Below are 27616 nucleotides of genomic sequence, written 5' to 3'. Positions count from 1 at the left end.
AAAAATCTATTATAATCAACATATGAGTGGAAAAATTCAACAAATTTACAAATGAAGCAAGGTTTTTCATAACTATTGACTTTTATTTATGTGAATTTCATTAGAAATTTAACCCATTCGGGTCAGGTCTCTCTTTCTCGCAAGGAGATCCTATACTGCAACAGCATAACACACTTTTCAGGCTCTGCAGATGGTATTTCTGTAGGTCGAGTGGATGGGGCACCACCATTCTCCTCCTGAATCCTCCTCGTGATGGCTGCAGACGCTGGGGCGCTTGAAACATGTTGCCTTCTCTGGATTTGAGGTTGTACCAGTGCTTTTCCCAGTTCCTCGAGAAAGAGGCATCTCCTCCTCTGGTGACTCTCCATATGCATAATGGTTTTTCTAATGTACAAACTGTATAATTTACCCCCTACTCTAACCCCACCCCTAAAACGTTGGTATTTTTTGAATTACAAAAAACAGCATATAGTATGTTTTTTAAGTCGTTTGTTTTATGAGAACACAGATGTCCTCATAAACCATGTTTATGTTGTAGTACCCATTATACACACTTGTGTCCTCATAAACCATATATAAAAGAACACACACACACACACACACAATAACAGCAGGCCCGGACAGAGTGAAGGTACACAGAACCTACAATTTTCACCACACTGGCAAAGCTTATTATTTATTATTATTTATTGTGTCCCGTGCCCAATTCGCAGCTGGGATAGAGTATGAGAAAAGAAAGATTGGTTCCCGCAAGACAGATGTTAAAATGTGCGGGAATGTGAGAGCGGACCGTGGTCGAGCTTGAATTTTGCAACAATGTTGTGACCTTGTGTGGGAATGGCAAGTGCAGAAACACAAAACTCACACTCACACTCACACATACACACACACACACATGTTTGTTTTTGTGATAAATAATTAATAATAATTAAAAATAATTAATCTTATAATTTTTCTTTTGATAAAAAATGAAAACGGGTCCAACAGACCCGAACACCATACGAGGGTTAAATATGAATTTCAGCACCGTGTACACTGTCGCCATCTAGTGGTAAAATTATTAATAAGCAAATAAATAAATCAACTGACATTATCTGCTAAAACAAGTCTCAAAGCATGAATTATTGTGGAATGAGATGAAACGAAGGATGTATCATAAGAATTCTGAAATCAGAGCACATTTGAATTAATTAATCAAGGCTGAAAATAAACATCTAGGTTCATACGATCCTGTCTTTGATATTTTTTTTAAACAGTTCAGATTGATAAATCCCTGAAAGCTGCTAGACTTTATTAGTTTTGACTGTGCACAGTTCTGTATTATGTTCTGCAATATGAACTAAACAAGAGGCCTCCTCTAGTTCTGTCTAAAGTTAAAGAGACACGAAGGTAAGAGCATTATTGTTGTTGTTGTTGTTTTTTATATATATATATATATATATATATATATATATATATATATATATATATATATATATATATATATATATATATATATATATATATATATTTTTTTTTTTTTTTTGAATGACAGTTTTGCCTGTCATGATGGTGTTTGCATGAACGAGTGCGAAATATCTGCTAATTGCGTTGTTTTTTTCTATCACTTTTTTTTTGCATCTAACGTTAAATAATGACCCTTATCAACATTGATAGACATATTTATTCAAATTATTAAATTAAAGTTAAAGTTTTGGTCAATTTGTGGGCGGATTTGTGTGACCTTTTGGACTAGGGCGGGTGGAAAGAAAGAGAAAGTCAAGACGAACGACAAAGGAGGAGCAAGCACAAGCAAAACGCTGAAAGTGGATTTTAACTTAAATGTAGGTAACTTTTAGCAAATTAATCATTGTTTATGTTTGTGTTATTCAAATTGTTTAAAACTAAATTGGATCTGTTGGTTCAATGTGTTCTATCAGTTTTCGCTATAAAGCTCAAGAGTTTCTCTTCTTCAACGTGTAAAGGTCGAGCTCAAGCTTCTCTACGCATTGTTTATTAAGGCCGGAGACAATTAGATATATTCAGCTGTTTATATGCAAAATTAAAATAAAATAAAATAAAATATACCAAGGATACAAGGTTTTACAAACAAACGAATAAAAAACATGTAGGCCTATTAATAAATGTTATTATCTTGTATTTAGCAGATAACTGATGAGTTGTCATTGTCTTCTATGAGGTGGAAACATGAATGACTTACAGGTGAGTACAATTTAATATTTACAAGGTTTACATTTTTAGAGTAAAATGGTTTAATTGTCAATGAATTTAATAAAAATAAAAATAATATTTACGCAACATAATTTGTCATGTGCCTCAACAAGTAATAGCATAATATTATGATATCTTTGCAAATCTTTAGCTAATGATTAATTAAAACAGATACTGGATACTTTGAAACTACCACCCATTGTGGTAGTTAACACATTAAGTTAGACTACTAGTTTATACTGTAGTCTAATATGTTATTAAGGAATTAATACATGATGACACATTTAATTAGTAACAATCCATATATTGCTTTATTAATCAGACATACTTTTTATCAGTTGCTGATTTAGTAATCATTAATGAATGGCACAGAAACAGAACAGTCGTTCATTCTTTTGACACGTGAGAGCAACAATGGTTACAGAAATTAGTTAATAATTCCCAACCTTCCTTACAAACAAGCGCATTGGGAAACTAACGAGGGGAGGGGAGGTGAGCTAACAGACTGAACAGCCAGCTGAGCAAATAATTAATCATTTCTGTTTCTTTTAATTTGGTCTTGGTTGCATTAGACTTTATATATTGTGATCAGTGTAAATAGATGTGTTGGGGGTTTTGCATATTAACACGTAACATTTTAATTGTATTCTGCTGAAATGAATAAAATGACTTGAAAAAAGTATTTGTTCATTTTGCTGCAGATCTCAGTCAGGAAAATAATTTGAACTTCTCATCTCTAGTAAACTGCATCAAATTTCTGTATTTTGTTGGCAATCGGTGCGTAAGTGCTTGTGACTCTTTAGCTCCACCCACGGCACACCTCCAGGAGTTCGGTTGTTTTTGGTGAGAATCATAAAGATGTGTCTTTCTTTTATAAATCTGATAAAACTAAAGACTCTTCAGAAATATATAGAATGCAGTACCACTATATACATACTCAAGATTAACATGAGATTGGTTAAAAATGTGTGTTTTGTTCCCTTTAAAGAAATGATTGAACATTATAATACATTTAAACAAGTCTACATACACAAAAAAGAAGAGCAGTCTTCACTGCTAAGATAACATTTAAGAAAAGAGAAAAAAAAAAATAGTAATAATAAAAAATAACAATGGTTAAAGTTATGTTCTTATTTCCTTTGAACAAAAAACAAGGACTACAGCGGAGGAACTACATGTGAAAAAATTGTTATTAATTTGCATTAGACACTTTTTCAAAAATTCAATTTCTAATAAAAAATAAATTAACTTTTGTCAAGCATTTTGCAATTTTCTGTTTAGGAATGCAATATTTATCTTAAAAATTTAAAAGTTAACGTCTTACTGCATCATTTTGCTTTTGTGTGAATAAGAGCAAACAACATCTTTAAAAAAGAGGATGCAATTAACATTTATTTGCACAAATAAAAAGGCACTAACAACAGAACAAAACCTAAAAGATAAAAGGAGGACAAGTCTTCCTCATGAGTGTTACAGGAAATGCAACAATTTTGAATGTTTGAGAGAGCTTCTTTACATGGAAAAATGTTGTGAAATATTTTGAAAATGTACCTCTTTAACTTTGTTAAAAAAACAAATTAATCCAATTAATATCAGAAATGTTTGCATTCCAAAATAATTTATCTCGAGATGAGATTTTATGTTTTGATTGAACAATTTGTAAAAAAAATGTAGGCGAAGTAAATATTGCAATACCATCAACTATTAACTTTGGAAGTATATTTTCATTACTTCTAAAAGTGAGGTGATTATGCAACAATTATTTAAAGGGGATGGGAAAGTTGTGAAAAAGCATAAAGTCTTTATAAGACAGAATGCTTCCATTATTATAGAACAGATCCATTACAAAATACATATTACTTTAAAACCACTTGGGCAAAAATAACAATTTATTCCTAGAAGTAATAAGATATTTGTTCCGTAACAGCAATGTAGGCGGAAAAAGGTTGTGATGGAAACACATTTTCCAAGCCACTAACGCTTGCTGGTGAAATTGAGATAATTTAGTTGAAAACCTTAAAAAAAAAAAAATCTACCTCTCTAATCTTTTTGTATTCTATTTTCTATTTTCTTTTTTATTTATTATGCAATTGTGTGTGTGTGTGTGTGTGTGTAAAGATCTCTAACACTAGCTTGCTCTATTCTTTTTTTATTCTATCTGTTTTTCTTTATATTATATTTAAAATCTCATGCTACGTGTACTATGTTAAGCTAACTGAGACTTGTTATAGCACTTATATATCATTGCTCTTTTTGTTGTTTTTGATTGCTTCCACTGTCCTCATCTGTAAGTCGCTTTGGTTAAAAGTGTCTGCTAAATGAATAAATGTAATTTCTTCTTCCTCTTCGTCTTTCTGCCATTTTCTCCTTTGCTAAAGAAACTCTTAAACCTTTTAAAAGTCCTTGTCTGTGCTCCTAACAAGTTTGACCTTAAAACCTCTTTTAAGGGTTGCTTTCTGAATTACTTTTTTCTTTACTAGGATTTTTTTCTTTAATTTTAAGAGTAAACGCCCACATTTCTAAGAATTTTCTTAGAATTTTGTCACTAGGAGCTACGAAAGTCCATCAGAACATGGACTCTTACCTTTTTTATATATATATGTCGGAGAGCTATCTGCAATTTTCTCTCTTGAGGTCAGAATCACAAGGTTTTTAAAGTTATTATGTATCAATGGAGAAAATGTAGAAAATTGTCAGTAGAAGATTAGCAGATAACGTAATTGAAATCAGATTGGTATAATTTTTCATAAAAATATCTAACAAATTCTGAAATTAATTTAGGGTTCTCACATAAGGTGTTATTAATACATTATGCTGACAATGATTTTTCTTAAAATAATTTTTTTTTTTCAAGAAAAAAAAAATCATAATTCTGTGTTCCTCTCACCATTTTCAATCTATTTAGCTCTTGAGCACATGAAAGCTCCATTAACATTGTTATTATTCAAGCTATTAAGTTTTGCTTGTAAAGAATGAAGTTCACTTTCCTGTATTGGGGAGAGAGTCTGAACTCTCCAAAGATGATCAGTTTTGTCTAACAATTCTGCAACTGACTGTTGGACTTTCTGACTGGAAGACCTCAGGCAGTACGGGTCGACAGTAACACATCCAGCACCATCACACAACACTGGGGCCCCCCAAGGATGTGTGCTGAGCCCCGTCCTCTTCACTCTACTGACCCATGACTGCACACCATCACACAACTCCAACCTTTTTATTAAGTTTGCAGATGACACGACTGTGGTGGGTCTCATTAGCAACAAAGATGAGACAAACTATAGGAGCGAGGTGAGCCGCCTGGCCGGGTGGTGCAGTGACAACAATCTCTCTCTGAACGTGGAGAAGACAAAGGAGATTGTTGTAGACTTCAGGAGAGCACACACTCAGCACGTTCCTCTGACCATCAACGGTGCGACTGTGGAGAGAGTGAGCAGCACCAACTTCCTGGGTGTGCACATCACAGAGGACCTCTCCTGAACTGAAAACACTGCAGCACTGGCCAAAAAAATCACAGCAGCGACTTTACTTCCTCCGCAAACTGAGGAGAGCCAGAGCCCCACCCCCCATCAATCATCCTGTCGAGCTGCATCACTGTGTGGTATGGCGCCTGCAACGCATCCTGCCGAAAGACCCTGCAATGCATAGTGAGAGCAGCTGAGAAAATCATTGGTGTCTCTCTTCGCTCCCTGCAGGATATTTATGGAACCCGTCTCACCCGCAAAGCCCTCTGCATCACAGGTGATCCCACCCACCCATCATACAGCTTATTCAGTCTGCTGCCGTCAGGGAGAAGACTGCGGAGTCTCCAGTCTAGAACCAGCAGACTGAAGGACAGCTTCATCCATCAGGCTGTCAGGAATCTGAACTCACTCCCGAACTTACCCCCCTCCCCTCTTCTGCCCCAGGCACCACTGGACTATCTTTTATTGTATAGTTGTATATACATTTTATTTTTGATCTAGATTTTTAGGCTTTAATCTTAATTTTATCTGTATGCAACGGGGTCTGAGAGTAACGCAATTTCGATTCTCTGTATGTATGTAGTGTTGTGACTATCGCGACCAGAAGGTATTTATTGAGGGGTAATCCAAATCATTGTCAACACAAGTCAAGGTTAAAACCAAAAAGGCAGTCCAAAACAAACAAACAAAGAAAAGGGACAGGAAAGGGAACTCTGAAAACGAGGGGTCTCGGAGGACGAGAGGACAATGAAGAATCTCGGAGGACGAGAAGACTGGAAACACGAAAGGTAAGGACTCCATACAGACAACATGAAAAGACTGGTAAATATAGGGAGGCTAATGACAATAAATTAAGGCACCTGGTGCTATTAGAAGGAGTGCAATTACTGTGATGCAAAGACAAGACTAGTGGATTTCTAGTGCCTACAGTGAAGTGCCTAAGGGGAAGTGAGCCCACTAGTGGACACCCAGGGAAACAGAGACTAGACAGCGTGACATTACCCCCTCCTCCACGGAGCAGCTGCCAGATGCTCTACCCGAACCCAAGGGAAGACCATAGACAAAAAGAGACCAGGAGGGAGGTGGAGCGGCGGAGGACCAGGGGGAGGGATGGAGGGCCAGGTAAAATGGGGAAAACAGAGACAAGAGGACCAGGTAAAATGTGGAAACAGAGACAAGACGACCAGGTAAAATGGGGAAACAGAGACAAGGGGACCAGGTAAAATGGGGAAACAGAGACAAGACGACAAGGTAAAATGGGAAAACAGAGACAAGAGGAGTGCAACACAAAACAAGGAGTCCAGGAGGGAGATGGACCGGCGGAGGATCAGGGGGAGGGACGGAGGTCCAGGTCCTAGAGGGAAACAGAAAGAAAGACACAGACAAGAAACCCAGGAGGGAGGTGGACCGGCGGAGGATCAGGGGAGGGACGGAGGGCCAGGTCCATAGGTGGAAAACAGACAGAAGAACAAAACAAAAAACACAAAAACACAAGTCCAGGAAGGACTCTGGAGGATCAATGGGAACATGACTCGACTCTGGAGGGTCAACCAGAATCTGACTCAACTCTGGAGGGTCAACGGAAACCTGACTCAACTCTGGAGGGTCAACGGGAACCTAACTCAACTCTGGAAAGCCCACTGTAGCTGCCATCCTCTGCAGTGGCTCCGGGCTGGTGGCCGCCTTGTGCAGTAGCGCTGGGTATGTGGCCATCTTGTACTGTGGCACTGGCTCAGCAGACGTGACGTGAACAGTCTCTGGATCAGCAGACGTGACGTGAACACTCCTGGGAATCTCTAGGATTTTGGACAGCATGGAGAAATAATCCAAAAATGAAATGTCTCAGCAGCTATCTTGGGCGGTGGCGCTGGACTGGTGCCTGTCTTGCATCGTGGTGCGGGGCTGGCGACCACTTCTTGCTGCGGTGCTGGGCTGGTGTCCATCTTGCCTCGTGATGCTGAGTTGGTGGCCATCTTGTGCTGTGGCGCTGGGCTGGCGGCCATCTTGCATCGTGGCGCTAGGCTTGTGACCACCTTGTGCTGAGGTGCTGGGCTGGTGGCCATTTTGTGCCATGGCGCTGGGCTGGCGGCCATCTTGTGCCGTGGAGCTGGACTTGCGGCCATCCTGGGCAGTGGCGCTGGGCTGGCCCTCAAAACCATTCCTATCCCGCTCGGTGGCTGGGGAGGAAACATGAACAAACATACCGCTGGATCTCAGTGATGGAGTCCTTCTGTGACGATCGCGACCAGTGAAACACAGGGAGAGAGAGAGATCCAATAGCAGGTATTTATTGAGGGGTAATCCAAATCGTTGTCAACACAAGCCAAGGTCAAAACCAAAAAGGCAGTCCAAAACAAACAAACAAAGGAAAGGGACAGGAAAGGGAACTCGGAAAACGAGGGGTCTCGGAGGACTAGAAGACAATGAAGAATCTCGGAGGACGAGAAGACTGGAAACACGAAAGGTAAGGACTCCATACAGACAACATGAAAAGACTGGTAAATATAGGGAGGCTGACAATTAAGTGAATGCACCTGGTGCAATTAGCACCAGTGCAATTACTGTGATGAAAGGACAAGACTAGAGGAATTGTAGTGCCTAAGGTGAAGTGCCTAAGGGGAAGTGAGCCTACTAGTGGACACCCAGGGAAACAGAGACTAGACAGCGTGACAACTGTACATGTGGAAATCGATAATAAAGCAGACTTGACTTGACTTGACTTGAAGTAAACAGGCAGGAGACAACAGAAACATAGATTTTCTAAAAATAACTCACACCAGTCTTCAAAAGAATTAAGTTATCTTGTCTCTGGCTTTCAACATCTACAAAACAAACATTATTTTAGTCTTAGTAAAAAAAAAAAAAAGAAAGATAACATGATATAATTATGAAGTTTACTTGCCTTAAAACCCGTCTTTCCCTCTCTACACAATAAGCTGAGAGAAAAACCTCCTCCTCACAAAAGCAGGCTTCTGTGTATGTTAACGTTAGTTAACTACCACCGCAGACACAATGAAGACACGAGCTCAACAAGTCTGAAATATTACATGCAAAACATACTTTTAACTAATACCCCTTCAACAGTCTGAAAATAATTATGCTAGTCTTTATTACATAACGGTGTTTCGTTTAGGAAACTGATGTACGTTCAGTTTAACTGCGATAAATAAGATAAATTAACATGAGTGACTGTAACCATAACCGTTCTATTAACACCTCTACAAGTGCAAAACAAAAAAACTCCTTCATGTCCGTGTTCTCAACCCAGCGCCGCTGGGTTACAATAAATTGTCTCTGGTTACAATCAAGGCCAAATTTCAACATAATGTCCTACCTAGGTTTGGGTTGAAAAAACAACCCAGCATTTTTTTTAAGTGTATCGTGGCTTACATTTTGATACATTTTATGAAAATACAGGTGCATCTCAATAAATAAGAATGTTGTGGAAAAGTTAATTTATTTCAGTAATTCATCTCAAATTGTGAAACTAATGTATTAAATAAATTCAATGAATACAGACTGAAGTAGTTTAAGTCTTTGGTTCTTTTAATTGTGATGATTTTGGATCACATTAAACAAAAACCCACCACAATTCACAAATCTCAACAAATTAGAATACTTCATAAGACCAATAAAAAAATAATAATAATAAAAAAACTTTTTTTGTGAATTGTTGGCCTTCTGGAAAGTTCATTTCCTGTACATGTACTCAATACTTTGTAGGGGCTCCTTATGCATTATATATCTTCAAGATTTTAGTCGAAATTATTGGGCTGCCATTCTCTGTTGCACTCCATCTGTTTGACACGTGATGTCTCCTTTATACAAAATGGAAATACTTGAAATGGAAATACTTGTATATGATAGAATATAATCATCAAATATAACTAGAGAAAAACATGATTTCTTTAAACAGCATACACAACTGACTAGGCAACATTACTCAGCTTGAATATTGACCTTTATACCACATGAGCAGGATCTTTTTTCCCCGAGTACAGTGCACAGACTTACAATTTGAAATATGAAATATAATTTATTAAGAGATGGTTTGACTTTTTCTTAAAGATGCATCGCTATAGCAGACTTTCTAACTCCAGAAGTGACAGCAGTGGAACCAATCTCTCTGACTCCGGTGTTGACACTGATTCAAGCACTGAAGTACCTCCTTCATTCAGTCGTGAGTAAAATTCATAATGAAGTAACTGAGTAACATCAGTGTTTTGTATAAGCAGCATTAAGCAGCAAAATCAGAAACCACAATCAGATGTCTCAGATAATGTAGTTATAACTCAAATTCACAATTAAGGTTATGTATATTAGCCCATGTGTTATAAATAGTTTTTCTGATAGATTATTATGAGTATATTCTAGTATAGTAATTTTGAGACAATATTAAATATTCATGGGGCTGGTTAAAATTTAGATTTTCTCTCTTTTCACTTTATTATATCCATCACAGTCTTTCAGTATAGTTTTCCATGTCAAAATGTCTCTTTATTTGCTAATCATTTAATTATTAATGTTGAAAATGTGGCATATGACTTCAATTTCAATTAGAAAAGTATCTGTATAGAATAAATAAATATGTTCTGATAACTTCCCAATTCATGAAAATGATTTATCTTCTAATATGTGTAAATCTTGATTGTAGAATTGTTCAAAGATCATGGATACACCATACAGAAAGAACTTGGACAAAGGGGTTCGAGAATAGTGTTTCTGGTGCATGACGAAGAAGCAAATCCCTATGTAATCAAAAAGATTAATTCCGGAAATGTAAGTACAATAAAGCATATACTAAATCAAGTACTTAGTACCATATTAATGTTAATGCTATTAAAGATGTAGTTTTTCAATTGCTATGAGTGTCAATCTTGAATATAATTGAATATAATTACAAATATAATTACAAATGACAATTTTTCCCCACAGAATAGAGAAATCGAGATCTTGAATAGTCTGGAGCATGGATATATTGTTACTTATGTGGATTTATTTGAAGGTATGTTTAAATTGTATGTTTATTAAAGAAAAAAATATATAAATGTATAAAGACATAGTGTGCAGAGAAAGATAATTACATGAACTAAACAAAAACATCTGTAGATTTTGGAAATAAAGCCATTATACTAATACATGATTCTAAGTTATATCACTGACTGGATATTTCTTTATTTAGATAAAGAAGCAGGACTCTATGTTGTGATGGAGTATTGTGGTGGAGGAGATCTTTACCAGAGGATGCAAGAACAGAAAGAGACAGGATTTTTTGAAGAACAGCAGGTGAGTGTCTTATGTGGACATACATACTCTAGGCAAATGAACATTTATGTACAAGTTTGTAATATTAATGTATAAGTTATGCAATGTTCCTTCGATAAATAGCTAATAGTTTATTCTATAGAGGCCCAGATGATGGTTTCACATAATAAAAAAAAAACATATATATAAAAAAGTAACATGTAGCCTATAGGTTACATTAATCCCGGCAGCCATATCACCCTGGAGCCCAAGACTGGTTGCCCACTGAAGCTGAGCAGGGCTGAGCTGGTCAGTACCTGGATGAGAGACTCCTGAGAAAACTAGGTTGCTGCTGGAAGAGGTGCTAGTGAGGCCAGCAGGGGGCGCTCACCCTGTGGTCTGTGTGGGTCCTAGCACCCCCAGTGTAGTGATGGGGACACTATACTGTCAACAAGCACCGTCCTTCGGATGAGACGTTAAACCAAGGTCCTGACTCTGTGTGGTCGTTAAAAATCCCAGGATGTCTTTCGAAAAGAGTAGAGGTGTGACCTCGGCATCCTGGCCAGATTCGCCCATTGGCCTCTGACCATCATGGCCTCCTAACAATCCCCATATCTGCTGATTGGCTTCATTATTCCGTCTCCTCTCCATCAGTAAGCTGGTGTGTGGTGGGCGTTCTGGCGCAATATGGCTGCCGTCGCATCATCCAGGTGGATGCTGCACACTGGTGGTGGATGAGGAGATACCCCCTGACTATGTGGGGTGGTGTTAGCGCAGTGGATAAGACACACGTCTGTGGTGTGGGAGACCCGGGTTCGAATCCACTGTGAGACACCAATGTGTCCCTGAGCAAGACACTTAACCCCTAGTTGCTCCAGAGGCGTGCGACCTCTGACATATATAACAATTGTAAGTCGCTTTGGATAAAAGCGTCAGCTAAATGAATAAATGTAAATGTAATGTATGTAAAGCGCTTTGAGTGCCTAGAAAAGCGCTATATAAATGTAAGGAATTATTATTATTAATATTAACGCTCCAAAATAGTACTAAAATGGAAAGTACTGAGGAATTCCAGACCACCATACAGAAAGGTACACTTTTTAATGGGCAGCCTGTACCCTAGTACTGATGAAAGACTCAAAAACCTTGTAAGAGTAAAGATGCAGCCTTTTAGGGTATAACGTAATGGCCTGAAATAAATAAAAGACAAATACAGAGGTCTGCAATGTTTAACTACTTAGTAAATACTGTACTAATGAACTCACTGCTTTCTCCATGTTTATCATCTGTGTAGATTCTTGACTGGCTTGTTCAGATTTGTCTGGCTCTGCAGTATATTCATAAGAAGAATATTATTCACAGAGATATTAAACCACAGGTAAACACTGGCAGAAGCTCTATAAATAATTAGTCACCAAACCAAATAATATGAAATAATAATAATTTCTGTTGTCACTGTAGAATATCTTCCTGACTGAGGATGGTTACGTCAATCTTGGAGATTTTGGATGCTCAAAGGGATTGGAAGGGTAAGTAAATAAATACTTAATTAACTACATAGATACATATACTATATATACTGTAGATACATAGATCTTTATTTCAGTCATACTTCACTTTGTCTGCGATAGCTAAACAAATTCTAACTATAGTATTTCAAAATATATTTATGTTATTATCTGATTACTATCATAAAATAAGATACAAGAAATTAGATAATATACCATATGTTTAAAATAGTATGCATGCAATCTGGGCGATGGGCATACTACTATAGATTTAAATTATAGTATAGGGAAGTTTTTATGTTGAAACACTTTTTGGCAATTCTTGGATGTGGCGAAAGCTTAGGATTTAAGGCACTCAGTTGCCATACACTTTAACATAAACAGTTTAAGATACATCCTTAAGGCATGGATCCCCCAGGCTGACAACAACCATTTTTTTCTTAGATATACACATATGCAGACAATATGACAATCACAAATTAAACAGAGTGACCGAATGGAATTCAAGTGTAGTTCAAGAAGACCACTTGCCCACTGCCCACATTACATGTATACTATTTTAAACATACAGTACAGTATACAGGCTTACAGTACCATATCAGGTATCACTCAGCTGATCGGTTTCTCCACCTACTCTAAACAACAACCCTATTTCAGACCAATCAACGCATGCTCTTCAGTCTTTTGCACAGATATTTGAACCCACCTCCACTTCTTTACCTCCTAGCATCTCCATAATACAGCATTGGATTCTTTTTATACCTATTGTAACTTAATTTTTTCTTCGGTCACTCAAGCTCTATTTAATACTGATCAATAAAGGTATTTATCAGATATCAAAAACACTTCAACGTCATGATTACTAGTTTAGAGCACTGACACCCTGTGATGAAACAGTCATGTATGTTTACCAACCACTGCTTTCTCACATCGGCTTATGTTGGATAAAAACTTAAAGTGCTGTTGAGTTTGGGAAATTCTGTACAATTAATTATCAGAATATAATGTCTCCCTGAAAATATCTAGATTTTGAAATCATGTTCAGTGAGAGGACATCGTTCTGGACCCTGTGCACTCAGTTCCACTTTTCCTCCTGATAGTCTTTGTAACCTTCACATTTATGTAGGTGTTACATGCATTTGTATCAATACTGAACCAAAATTTGTAAACATTCAGTCCAATACCCATGCTTTCCCATGCAGACACAATAATTATCATAGATAACACATCTCAGTCCATACCAGAGTCAGTCATTCTACTTCATTCAGACAGATAAAAAACAACCTCATGATTACATATTTTTATGATAAAAGCAGACTCTTCTTTTATACCTTGTTTACTAAACTAGGATAATTTTACAAAAATTATGTTTTTCTCCACATCAGTGTTTTTTTTTTTTTTTTCATTAAATGTGAAAGTAATCTTTCTGTTCAAATGTGTGTTCTTTTTTCAGAGCTGAAGCATATGCAGAATCAGTAGTGGGTACAGAGCTGTATGTCAGTCCAGAAGTTCTGAAAAATAAATATAAGTCCAAAAGGTTTGCTTTTTGTATGTTGAATGTGAAATTCTGATAGACTTGTTAAAGTTGTTACAAAGTTTTTGCCAAACGTTGATTATTTTAGTTGTGTAAAATAATGCAATTCACTTTTTAATTTAAGTACAGCTATTTTATTTATGTATTTATTTATTTTTCATTGTTATCTGTATCTTCGTAGTGACATCTGGTCATTGGGATGGGTGCTCCATGATCTCTGCATGCTGCATGTGTGGGTGAGTATTTCTGGTTTTCCTTCAAAAAAAAAAAAAGCACTGTATTAAAATAAGCCCATGTAAATTAAAAAAAAAAAAAAAAAAAAAAAAAAAATATATATATATATATATATATATATATATATATATATATAAAAGGTCAAAGTTTTAGTTCGATGCATATAGCTGAGAATTACGTGACGTTAAAAAAAGAGTTAGGCTAAGTGCAATGAAAACAACTTTTTACTGTCTGACTCACTCCTGAAGCACACGCACAAGCTGCATCTAGCACAGAATTTCTTCAGTTCAGCTGCAGATGTGTGAAATGCGCATGTCACAAGGTGACGATCTTTGGAGCGGAACCAAAATTCGGGAAGTTTGACCGGACCGGACCGGAAAAACAGAACACCGGAACTTCCGGTAGCGCCGTAAGAGGGAAAATCAGGGAATTCGATGCACCTGTGCCTAGTTAGGGACAGCGGTTGGTGATTGGAGGATACGCTGGACAAGGCAGTACTTAAGGCCAAGTTATTTCACAGTCTGAGAGCTCTTTCTGGTGTGTGTGAAGCACTGTGTTGTGCCCGTCTTGGTGCGCTGCTGGTGGCTGTCTAACTCTCTCTCTCCCTCAGAATGGAATTGTATGATTGTGAAGACATCGCAAACCTTAAAGGTAGAGAAGTGAACGGATTATACGGCGAACCGAGACGACGTGAAAAAGGGGATTGGAAGCGGCATTGATGTGAGTACTAAGAGCCAGTCGAAAGTGCCCTGTATATTGACCTGGCGTTGTGTAGATCTCTCCAGGAGGAGGAGGGCGGCCCTACCCCTAATATAGCGTGGTGGGAGAGCCGAAGGAATACTTATTGAAGTAGTCACAACGACGACATCACTAGCTAGGCCGCATATTCCATCGCCAGATCCGAACTAAGCGAAGTGAAGGAAGACGGGTGTCCTTTTCGTACACTGAGTGTGGTGGGTGAGTCTTCGTGCTGTGAAAACCTATAATTTTGACGTGGTGCTGTATATTGCTGTGGGCTGCTGTGTATTGCCGTGTGTCCTGTCAGATAAACCCCCGCCTTCACGCACTTCGTCGCGGGAGGACAAGGAGACTGCTGGTCCTAGCCTAGTTCAGTACAGTATATGTTGTGAGCGTGCTTCAGATCTCCGGAGATAGCACGGTACGCTGTGTCCAGCCCAGAGGTGAGAGCCATTCAAAGCAAACTAACTGTGCTTTGTGTCCAAGTTGATACCTGTGGAGAGGAAAGGAAAGAGAGAGTGAGTAACACAAGGAGAAACAGAGGAAACCTGTACTTACAGTACGCTGTGTCCAGCCCAGAGGTGAGAGCCATTCAAAGCAAACTAACTGTGCTATTGTGCCCAAGTTGATACCTGTGGAGAGAAAAGGAGAGAGAGTGGGCAACACGAGGAGAGACCGAGGAAACCTGTACTTACGCCGCTGCCTGTGGAGAAAGAGAAAGCGAGTGAGCACCCAAGGAACGAACTGTGTGAACCAGTACTTACTGTGAGCTGTAATCAGCGAAGAGGTGAGAGCAAAACCAAGCTGAACTAACTGTGCCTGTGTGTCCCAGCCGTTGCCTGTGGAGGAAGAGAAAGAGAGTGAGCACCCCGAGAACGAACTGTGTGAACCAGTACTTACTGTGAGCTGCAATCAGCGAAGAGGTGAGAGCAAAACCAAGCCGAATTAACTGTGCCTTTGTGTCCCAGCCGTTGCCTGTGGAGGAAGAGAAAGAGAGTGAGCACCCCGAGAACGAACTGTGTGAACCAGTACTTACTGTGAGCTGCAATCAGCGAAGAGGTGAGAGCAAAACCAAGCCGAATTAACTGTGCCTTTGTGTCCCAGCCGTTGCCTGTGGAGGAAGAGAAAGAGAGTGAGCACCCCGAGAACGAACTGTGTGAACCAGTACTTACCGTGAGCTGTATTCAGCAAAGAGGAGGAAGAAGGAGGGCGCTACGGATACCTAAGACTCAGGCCGGGGCCCGAGTCCCACGCCCCGGATCCCCGTGGCCCCCTTGCTCCCTGACCTCTTCCCGGCCATAGCCCATCTGGAGGGCCGAGTCAGAGTTTAGTTTTAATTGCCCTTTCCCCATTCCCCAAGCTTTTTAAATATTTAAATAAAGATTGTTTTATCACCTACTTGTTCTCGTGTTGTCTGGTCATTGGGTTGGCTTTGGGGACCTCCTCGAGGTGGAAGTTGAGAGGGGGTGTGGCTTGGTCAAAGCATAGCCCGCCCCTGGGTGTGACAGATTTTGGCGTAGTCGGCAGGGTTTCCACCTCGAGTTGTGTAACCAAGGTCGTCCAATGACCGACAACGCGGGGCCTTCAGCCCAACCCCGTGCTATGCCCGTTTTTATGGAGAGCCCCTGGATCCAAAAATATGGGGGGACAGAATCCGAGGTACGATTGTCTGAATGGAAGGCCCAACTAGAGTACCTGGCTGACCTACAGGGCCTTAGTGCAGCCCAGCGGCTTCAATTTGTGTTAAACTCCCTGGATGGAGAAGCGCGGCGAGAGGTGCATGCCGCCCCCGAAGCCGTTAGAGCCAACGCCCAAACCGTGTTCCAGTTCCTCACTGAACAGTATGGTGACCACACCCCCGTAGCTGTTCTTCGCTCCCAGTTCTTCAATTGTAAGCAGGGCCCCCGTCAACCGATTAGAGCTTTCGCCCTGAGGTTGCGAGAGCAATTCGCCCGACTACAGACCCGTCAGGACCACGGGTTGGGAGATGGAGAGACTCTATTGCGGGACCAGTTTCTTCTGGGGCTGAAGGAGGGTCCGGTGAGACAGAGCCTACGTATCCAGTTTCGAAGGGACCCGGGTCTTACGTTCGAAGATCTGAAGAAAGAGGCACTGGCCCTGGAAGGTGATGAGACTGAGGTGAGTGGTCCCCCAGTGTGTGCGGCCGTCAGTGAAGTAGCACCAGCACAACCCGGAGGCCCTGACTGGAAGCAAGCACTGAAGGCTGAACTTTTGAAGGATGTCCGCGATCAGATGTCTGAAGTGTCTAAAGCCCTCGTAGGAGAATTGCGCCAAGGACGGGCGCGGGAGGAACCACGGCCGGCGCCCCGAGACCGAGTGTACTCAGAGGGAGGCCGAGAGCCGTTCAGGCGCCCGAACCACTTTAACCGGCCCCGTTTTGAATGGGACGAGCAAGGGCGACCCATCTGCAACCGCTGTGGCAAACCAGGTCACTATAGCCGCCAGTGTGGGCCCCGCAGGGCGTCAGAAGGGGTTTTTTAGGTCGGCCGGCCACTGTGGGTCGTGTGGCCGGGACCCCTCGAGAAGACCCTGGAAGAGGATATGGCTCTAGGAGCCAGATGATTGGGCGTAGCCCCGTGGCGAAGGTGAGAGTGTGCGGCAAGGAGATTCAATGCCTGGTAGACACAGGCTCCCAAGTGACGTTATTTGCTGAGAGTTTATCCGAAGAAGTGTTTGGGAAACAAGGGGCACCAGGGGCGGAGGCCCCCTGGCTTACTCTGAAGGGCGCAAATGGCCTCGACATCCCATATATTGGCTACCGATTGACGGACCTAGAGGTTCACGGAGTGATGGTCCCCCAGAAAGGTGTGATTATCGTGCAAGACCATTGTCTGGGTGCACATCGAGCCCTGTTGGGCATGAATGTCCTCGCTGATTGCTGGGAAGAGCTATTTCGGGCTAGGCCCGTATCGAAGATACCACCTGCAGAGAGGCCCAAGTGGGAGTGTGTGGTAGCTGACTGTCGAAGGGTGCAAATGAGCCAAGTCCGCAGAGAACAGGAAGAGGTAGGAAGAGTGATGTGTCGTTTTGCTTTGTCTGTCCCCGCAAAAAGTGAGGCTGTTGTGTGGGCGCGAGTACCGCCCCGAAGAGCGGGCCCAGAAGAGTGGGTGCTGGTGGAGCCCCATGTGGATTGTCCACAAGTGGAAGTGGCACGAGGACTAGCGACGGTCCGGCGGGGGAGAGTCCCCGTGAGGATACGGAATGTACACCCATACGCGGTGCAACTACATCGGCACCAACGATTAGCCCGTCTGACAACGGTTGCACCCCACCAAGTAAGGGAAGAGAGGGATATTAGTTTTCGTCAGGTGTGCCCCACTGTCATCGAGGTGGCCCTGACATAAGTAGACACCCCATGGGGTGGTATGGAGAGGAGTGTGCCGAGCCACCTGGCGGGTGAGTCATTACAAGGGGAGGATTTAGAGCAAGCACAGACACAGAAGTTACAGGCCCTCCTTCGGAGATGGCAGCATGTGTTCGCCACCTACCATGAAGACTACGGATGCACCCAGGTGGTACAACATCATATACCTACCGGGGATGCAGGGCCCAGCCGGGAGAGGTATCGCCCAATTCCGCCCACTTTGTATACCGAGGTACGTACACTCCTGCAAGGCATGCTGAAGCAAGGAGTTGTCAGGGAAAGCAGCAGCCCGTGGGCGGCCCCCATAGTGCTGGTGCAAAAGAAGACGGGGGCTTGGAGATTCTGCGTGGACTACCGTAAGCTGAACCTCGTGACTAAGAAAGACGCTTTCCCCTTGCCACGGATCGAAGATTCGCTTGCCAGCCTCACGCAGTCGGCATGGTACTCTACCCTAGATTTGGCCAGTGGCTACTGGCAGGTGCAGGTGGCCGAAGCAGACCGGGAGAAGACTGCCTTTACAACCCCGTTTGGACTATTTGAATGGGACCGGATGCCTTTCGGGCTCTGTAATGCCCCGGCCACCTTCCAGCGGCTGATGCAGCGGTGCTTGGGAGGTCAGTTAATGGAGTCAGTATTAGTTTACCTGGATGATGTGATTGTCTACTCCCCAGATTTTGATTCACACCTGAGGCACCTCGAGGAAGTCTTTCGGGCCATGGAGAAGTACGGATTGAAACTACAGCCCAATAAGTGTCACTTACTACGGAGAGAAGTCAACTTTCTGGGCCACGTGGTCAGTGCGGCTGGAGTGTCCGTAGATCCTGGAAAGGTATCGGCCGTGAAGGACTGGAAGGCCCCGAGGACAGTGAGGCAAGTGCGATCCTTTTTAGGATTTGTGGGATACTATAGGCGTTTCATAAAGGACTTTTCAAAAATTGCTAAACCCCTTAATCAGTTGCTGGTTGGCACAGGTCGTAATCGGGGCCGGGGGTCGCCCAACGTAGACTGGGATGCAAATTGTGAGTCGGCGTTCCAGACATTGAAGCAGGAGCTGCTACAGGCCCCTATCTTGGCATACGCAGATTTCACAAAACCATTCCTTTTGTATACAGATGCCAGAAATCTCGGGCTGGGAGTGGTGTTGGCTCAACGGCAGGACGGAGTTGAGAGGGTCATCGCGTACGCCAGCCGGAGCCTCCACCCAGCCGAGAGAAACGATGCGAACTATAGTTCTTTCAAATTGGAGCTGCTGGCGTTGAAGTGGGCCCTAAGTGAGAAATTTAAAGATTACCTCTGGGGTGCCAAGGTGACGATCATTACAGACAAAAACCCATTAGTACACATACAGACGGCGAAGCTGGGAGCCGTGGAGCAGCGGTGGGTGGCCCAACTGGCCAACTTTGACTATCAACTACAGTACCGACCAGGGCGTGAACACACGAACGCGGACGTCCTCTCAAGGCTGCCCGAAGCGGAAAGCCCCGGAGGGGCCAGCCCGGAGGAGGGCTATATGGTAGGAGCAGTAGAGGCACCAGGCAGCAGACAAGAGGCCGTGCCTGAGAACTGGGGATGGGATCCCCGTCGGTGGAGGGAGAGACAGGCCAGGGATCAAGATGTGTGGCTGGTAAGAGAATGGCTGGAACAGGTCCGACGGCTGACGCCAGCGGAGAGGTTAGCCCAGACGGATACTGGGAGGAGGCTGCTGGGGCAATGGGACAGGCTGGAGCTGAGAGATGGCGTTCTGTGCAGAAGGGTCAGTGACCCGAAGTTGGGCAAAGAAGTACGCCAGATCGTGGTACCCGCAGATGAGGTAACGGCGTTAGTTTCGGCGTACCACAACCAGTTGGGGCACCAGGGACAGGAGAGGACCGTGTCCCTGCTTAGGATTTTCTTCTTTTGGCCCGGGCTAGAGGCATCGGTGCACGCCCTAATTCAAGCTTGCCCGAGATGCATATTGTTTAAGTCCAGACGGGAGGTCCGAGCGCCAATGGTACCCATCCATGCGAAGGCCCCCCTTCATATCATGGCTATGGACTTCTTGACACTGGGCCGACCACGAGATCGCTACCAGAACATCTTGGTAATAACGGATTTGTTCACAAAGTACGCTTGGGCTATCCCCACCCTCGACCAGACTGCAGCCACCACCGCTACAGTTTTATGGCGGGCCGTCTTCCAGACGTTCGGATGCCCGGAGTTTCTGCACTCCGATCAAGGAGCCAACTTTGAGTCCAGGGTAATTAGAGAACTATGCCAGTTGTACGGTTGCACGAAAACTCACACCACTTCGTATCATCCTCAGGGGAACGGCGGCTGTGAGAGATTCAATCAGACCCTATTGGGGCTGCTGGGGACCTTGGACCAACAACGGCAGGACGATTGGGTGAGTGCATTGCCAAACCTCCTACAGGCCTATAACAACAGTATACATAGTACTACGGGTTACGCCCCCACTTACCTGATGTTTGGCAGACACATACGAATGCCTACTGACCTGGTCCTAGGAGTGACAGCCGACCAAGAGGAAGCAAGTGTAACGGAGTGGGTGGGGCGCCATCACCAGCGCTTGCATTTCGCCTACGAGCAGGTGTCGAAAAGGATACAGACGGCAGGAGAGAAAAGTAAGCGGTTGTATGATCGGACTGCTAGAGAAGCCCCTCTACTGCCAGGAGAGAGGGTGTTGGTGAGAGATAATCGGCGGCAGGGGAAGGGGAAACTGAGTGACCGTTGGGAGGCCACCCCTTATGTAGTCTGCCGGCAGCAGAGGCCGGGACAGCCGGTCTATACCATCCGGCCAGAAGGGAAGTCAGGCCCCGACCGTGTGGTGCACCGGAACATGATTCGCCCATGCCCTAACTACCCTGAAGCCGTGGAAGAAGTCCCCACGGAACCTGTACCAGCGGCCCCCTGGATTGAAGGTTGGGCTGTGGTACCAGGGAGACCCGTGGTGGCACCACCCCCGATCGCCCTGAGAGAACCAGAAGCAGCCCCTGAACAAGCTGAGCCCGATTTACCAGTGAGACGATCCCAGCGAGAGAACCGAGGCCGACCCCCTGCCCGCTATGGTGAGTGGACAGCCCGAGGACGTTCTAGGGACTAGAACGGATTGGCGGGGGAGGATGTCACAAGGTGACGATCTTTAGGGGCGGAAAAAACAGAACACCGGAACTTCCGGTACCGGAATTCGATGCACCTGTGCCTAGTTAGGGACAGCGGTTGGTGATTGGAGGATACGCTGGACAAGGCAGTACTTAAGGCCAAGTTATTTCACAGTCTGAGAGCTCTTTCTGGTGTGTGTGAAGCACTGTGTTGTGCCCGTCTTGGTGCGCTGCTGGTGGCTGTCTAACTCTCTCTCTCCCTCAGGCTGGAATTGTATGATTGTGAAGACATCGCGAACCTTAAAGGTTGAGAAGTGAACGGATTATACGGCGAACCGAGACGACGTGAAAAAGGGGATTGGAAGCGGCATTGATGTGAGTACTAAGAGCCAGTCGAAAGTGCCCTGTATATTGACCTGGCGTTGTGTAGATCTCTCCAGGAGGAGGAGGGCGGCCCTACCCCTAATATAGCGTGGTGGGAGAGCCGAAGGAATACTTATTGAAGTAGTCACAACGACGACATCACTAGCTAGGCCGCATATTCCATCGCCAGATCCGAACCAAGCGAAGTGAAGGAAGACGGGTGTCCTTTTCGTACACTGAGTGTGGTGGGTGAGTCTTCGTGCTGTGAAAACCTATAATTTTGACGTGGTGCTGTATATTGCTGTGGGCTGCTGTGTATTGCCGTGTGTCCTGTCAGATAAACCCCCGCCTTCACGCACTTCGTCGCGGGAGGACAAGGAGACTGCTGGTCCTAGCCTAGTTCAGTACAGTATATGTTGTGAGCGTGCTTCAGATCTCCGGAGATAGCACGGTACGCTGTGTCCAGCCCAGAGGTGAGAGCCATTCAAAGCAAACTAACTGTGCTTTGTGTCCAAGTTGATACCTGTGGAGAGGAAAGGAAAGAGAGAGTGAGTAACACAAGGAGAAACAGAGGAAACCTGTACTTACAGTACGCTGTGTCCAGCCCAGAGGTGAGAGCCATTCAAAGCAAACTAACTGTGCTATTGTGCCCAAGTTGATACCTTTGGAGAGAAAAGGAGAGAGAGTGGGCAACACGAGGAGAGACCGAGGAAACCTGTACTTACGCCGCTGCCTGTGGAGAAAGAGAAAGCGAGTGAGCACCCAAGGAACGAACTGTGTGAACCAGTACTTACTGTGAGCTGTAATCAGCGAAGAGGTGAGAGCAAAACCAAGTTGAACTAACTGTGCCTGTGTGTCCCAGCCGTTGCCTGTGGAGAAAGAGAAAGAGAGTGAACACCCAGAGAACGAACTGTGTGAACCAGTACTTACTGTGAGCTGCAATCAGCGAAGAGGTGAGAGCAAAACCAAGCCGAATTAACTGTGCCTTTGTGTCCAAGCCGTTGCCTGTGGAGGAAGAGAAAGAGAGTGAGCACCCCGAGAACGAACTGTGTGAACCAGTACTTACTGTGAGCTGCAATCAGCGAAGAGGTGAGAGCAAAACCAAGCCGAATTAACTGTGCCTTTGTGTCCCAGCCGTTGCCTGTGGAGGAAGAGAAAGAGAGTGAGCACCCCGAGAACGAACTGTGTGAACCAGTACTTACCGTGAGCTGTATTCAGCGAAGAGGAGGAAGAAGGAGGGCGCTACGGATACCTAAGACTCAGGCCGGGGCCCGAGTCCCACGCCCCGGATCCCCGTGGCCCCCTTGCTCCCTGACCTCTTCCCGGCCATAGCCCATCTGGAGGGCCGAGTCAGAGTTTAGTTTTAATTGCCCTTTCCCCATTCCCCAAGCTTTTTAAATATTTAAATAAAGATTGTTTTATCACCTACTTGTTCTCGTGTTGTCTGGTCATTTGGTTGGCTTTGGGGACCTCCTCGAGGTGGAAGTTGAGAGGGGGTGTGGCTTGGTCAAAGCATAGCCCGCCCCTGGGTGTGACACGCACACACACACATACTAACACACACAAAGAGATGTGTTTCAGATACAGATCTTTCGCATCTCCTTATGTTTGAGCAGACAAAATGCTGAAATGCTGTGCTAGATGCAGCTTGTGCGTGCGCTTCAGGAGTGCGTCAGACAGTAAAAAGTTGTTTTCATTGCACTTAGCCTAACTCTTTTTTTAACGTCACGTAATTCTCAGCTATATGCATCGAACTAAAACTTTGACCTTTTGCAACATTTTGATTTAAGTAGCCTATTATTAAAATGATTTAGATATCGCACACCTTTGCGATATGCATATACGTATAATACACACAGAATTATATCAGTAGTACCCGTCTTGACAGATCATACTAATAAATGGAGTCGGTTATGTTTTAAATAGCTGATAAATAAATCGGCTGTTGCATTATACTGGATCCATGCAGTCAGATTTAAAAGGACAGCAGCCTGCTGAATGTCACTAATGTTAATCAAATAACAAAACATCTATAACAAAGATTAATCTAAATTTAATTCATACAGTGAACACTATACCATTTATTTTACACTTATTACATTTCTGTACCTGAATACTATACTGTTTATTTTATCTATGCTTGTAAATTGTTCTTTCTTTTTTTTTTTACTTACTGTTCACTTGCTTTTAATCATGTTTGAACTTTCTCAGATTATAGTTTTTGCTGTGGTATATGAAGAAATAAAGTGTATGAGAAGCAAAGTTACAATCATATAAAATTAGTGTTAAAAGTCAAACACATTTTCAGATTTTTGACATAACTTTTTTGTAATGCTAAAACCATGCTAGTCCCTTTCAAAACTTATACTGATTCTTTTTTTCAAGAAATAATGTAAAACAAATTGGTTATATAATTTATTTTTTTTATATTTTCAAATATAATTGAAATAGATTTTACAAACTTTAAGCAATATCGAATCGCATATCGAATCGCATATCGAATGTTGCATTTTTTTACAAGGTATCACATATCACATTTTTCTTCAATATCGCACAGCCCTACACTAGAGGATGTAGTCTTTAGTGTCCTCATTAGAGTGCCTGCCTCCCATGCTGGAAACGCAGGTTTGAATCCCGCTCAGACAGGGTTGAGTAGAACCAGATGGGTTTTAATGGGTCCATTTACACTAGTTTTACATTCTACAAACACAGTCTTCACTTACTTTTAAGATCCTGGTAACTGTAAGTAAAAACTTTTGAATTTTAAATGTTAGAGATCATTTTTAGTGCTGTTAAAATTAGCACATTAGCGCAGGTGATAAATTTTTCCAGTTTAACAGTGTTGAACATATTTTGTAGTTCTGATCTACTTAATATAACTTCTTAAGTATAATATGGTTAGTCTATTTTAATATCAAAGTTTTTTATACTTAATATGTAGCTCTGTTTGACATATTTTGGATTGGGGGTCCCTACTCAATGTCTTTGTCACCTAAGGGGTCCTTGCCTTATAAATTTCTCTTGGAAATATAATTATTTCATTGTTATTTTAAAGGTATATTTAATATATTGAGTATAAGTTTACTTGTTTAGCTGTTTTCCCATTAGCATTCCTAGGCTACTGTATTATTAAAAACATGATTTAACAAAATAAACAATTGGTAAGTAAATGTATGAACTTGCTTTACACTAGATTTATGAAAGGTAAAAAAAAAGTTTTTAATTGTTAGTTTGAGATACCTCAGTGGTTTCTCGGTGGTCCACTCCACTGTCAGTATCTTTCTAGTGATCCTGAAGAGCTTGATTAGTTTGTTCAGGTGTGTTAGATTAAAAGTAAAGTCTTAAATAAAGCTTGCTCAGTAGGATTGAATGGTTATCCACATTTTTTTATTTTATTTGATTCTTTATCCCACAGTCAGATGCCATAGAGCGTCGTTTTCATCATATCAACAGTATGAGAGGAAACACCCCCCAAATCTCAGAGAGATACTCAGAAGAACTACAAAAATTAATCCAAGAAATGCTCAGCTGTGACCCAAGACAGAGACCTTCGGCTGATGAGATCCTAGCAAAACCATTCCTGAACAATGCAGTAAAGAAAAACCAGGGGATTCCAGTGGGCCTTGAAAAAAGGCTCAAGGAATCCTTCAAGATCTTTGATGAGGCCTACAATAAGCACTATCCAAACTTTGAGGCCTTAGTTGAAGAGTGGAGAGTAACAACAGATTCAATAGAGGAGGTTCATCGTAAATGCACTATAGGTACTCTGTCAGGTTCAGTGATTGGAGCAGCTGGAGGAATCACTGCAGTGATTGGTGCAATTTTGGCTCCTTTCACTTTTGGAGCATCTCTGATTGTTACTGGTGTCGGTGTTGGAGTTGGAGTAGCAGGTGGAGTAACAGCTGCTGCTTCCAGCATTACCAATACAGTCCAACAAAAATCACTCCGTGAGAATATTCAGATAATTCAGCAGAACTTTACAGATGTGACACCACTTATTGATTCAATGAATGCACTGAGAAGGGTATTGAAAACAGTCCAAAAATTCAGGGTTTTTGTTAGTGACTCCTCTGGCAACATGCAAATGTTGAGCAGTGTAGACAGAAGTAGACTAGTGTGTGGCACAGAACTCATGCATCTAGGTCTGCTGGCAAATATTGGCAGAATTTTTGCTCAAACCACCAGAGTAGGACGCGCAGCAGCTACAGCGGTAGCCGCAGTCACAGGAGTGTTGAGTGGACTATTAGTCATTGTTGACACGGTCTTCATAGTACAGGACTCCATAGACATTCACCAGATGAGACAGGGACAAGTAGATGATCCAAACAGGGTCACGTCAAGTTTACTCAAGTCCATTGCTGAAATTAGGAAGACACATACAGATCTATGTAATGTCTTAAAGGAAATTAAAGAAACAAGAGAGGAACTAAAAAATTGTATAGAAGTGGCCAGGGCTTACAGAGATTTAGAGAGTTCAAACATATAAATATGATACAATTCAGTGGCACACACAACATCCAACTGAATTGTCTATGAGCTTGAGTGAAGAAATGTTTTTTTGCTGAGAATGAATTATGTCTATGTTGTTCACAGTCAAACAACAGAAGACGTGTGACATATGCAATCATTCTATTTTGTAAATATCAGTTAACATATACTGTATTAATGACTTGAGATATACAAAGATACTGCACTCTGGTGGACAGTATGTGGCTACATAAATTTGTTCTTAGCCTTGTTTTAATGCTAACTGAATTTTGAATAAAACATGCCCAAACCATCTCCATATCACACACATTTCATCAATTTCAGTATGCGTTCACACAGTTGCAGGTTTGTGTATGGATATATTTTTGTGTGATTTAATTACTTACCTTTTTATTCATGGGTATAGAAACAAAAGCCAAACCTGAATCTGAAGTATTCCAGATGAATACTGTTCTTTAATTGTGTATATAAACTGGAGATGCATTTTTCCTCTTACTTCAGATTACTGTCGTACTAGTACACTTATGAAAATGAAAATTCCTGTATTACTTTACTACATGCTTAATTGTTTTTGCATAATCATGTCACAATGAGCATACTTTACGAATAATTTGCCATATTATGTTTGTTTGTATTTCAATTGATCAAAGTATTAATGTTAAATTTGTCTTTAATAAACATGAAGCAAATTAAAGAAAAAGGGAGTCTAAGTTTCCTTGCAAATGAATGAATTGAAATCAATTAACAGTTGCCCTCACACACCTGGAGATAATCAATAGGTGTGTACACTAGTGGTGGGAGAAAAGCTCGATGCATCGATGCATCGCGATTCGTTATCTAACGATTCAGAATCGATTCTCAAAAATTCAGAATCGATTCTGTGTTCAATTCAAATGCGAGCGCTGTCAAGACTCACGTGACCAAACAAAAAAGACGGTGATGGACGACCGTTCATATGCTGGTGAATTAGCTTCGTTTAAGATAAAATGGACAAACTACGACTTGCACCATCTCATTTAAAATCGGATGTGTGGCAACATTTTGGATTTTCTGAAGACACCAAAGGTGTCGTTGATAAAAGCCATACCGTGTGCAAAATCTGTAGCGCCAAATTCAAATATTTTGGCAACACGACTAACATGCAGAAACATATTACGCGGTTCCACTTCCACTCTTCCAATCACGAACACTCCCGGTTACATTCAAAGGACCCTGGATCAAGTAGCAAAGCTTCCACCGAATTCTGAAAAGGCGAAACGAATTACCCGATCAGTGGCGGGTTTTATTGCCAAAGATCTGCGCCCGTACTCGGTTGTGGAAACCAAGGATTTCGCACGATGTTACAGGTACTT

The 27616-nt window shown here is 42.3% G+C and overlaps 1 protein-coding gene across 2 annotated transcripts; it reads left to right on the top strand.

Annotated features, from left to right (window-relative positions):
- Positions 1–1744: 1744 nt before the first annotated feature.
- LOC113079654 (serine/threonine-protein kinase KIN3-like) lies at positions 1745–26825 on the top strand. Of its 2 annotated transcripts, none has more exons than XM_026251900.1 (11): positions 1745–1823; positions 2148–2202; positions 9741–9852; positions 10327–10451; positions 10608–10677; positions 10855–10958; positions 12211–12294; positions 12378–12445; positions 13878–13961; positions 14140–14194; positions 25192–26825. In XM_026251900.1, exons 2-11 carry the CDS (start codon positions 2188–2190, stop codon positions 26260–26262), a joined length of 1788 nt encoding a protein of 595 aa, XP_026107685.1. In that variant the 5' UTR covers positions 1745–1823; positions 2148–2187; the 3' UTR covers positions 26263–26825. The 2 variants fall into 2 exon arrangements, with proteins under 2 accessions (XP_026107685.1, XP_026107686.1); XM_026251901.1 differs by having other exon boundaries at positions 2145–2202.
- The last annotated feature ends 791 nt before the right edge of the window (positions 26826–27616 follow it).

This window comes from Carassius auratus, unplaced genomic scaffold (assembly GCF_003368295.1).
Source record: "Carassius auratus strain Wakin unplaced genomic scaffold, ASM336829v1 scaf_tig00028952, whole genome shotgun sequence".
NCBI classification, from domain to species: domain Eukaryota; kingdom Metazoa; phylum Chordata; class Actinopteri; order Cypriniformes; family Cyprinidae; genus Carassius; species Carassius auratus.
This window is presented reverse-complemented; position numbering and strand designations above follow the sequence as displayed.

What these genes read in the sequence shown, in the direction of transcription:
- LOC113079654 (XM_026251900.1), top strand. An exon ending in AGTACCTCCTTCATTCAGTC is followed by an intron (nt 9,853 to 10,326) that starts GTGAGTAAAATT and finishes TCTTGATTGTAG; the next exon opens with AATTGTTCAAAGATCATGGA. An exon ending in ACAGAGATATTAAACCACAG is followed by an intron (nt 12,295 to 12,377) that starts GTAAACACTGGC and finishes TTGTCACTGTAG; the next exon opens with AATATCTTCCTGACTGAGGA.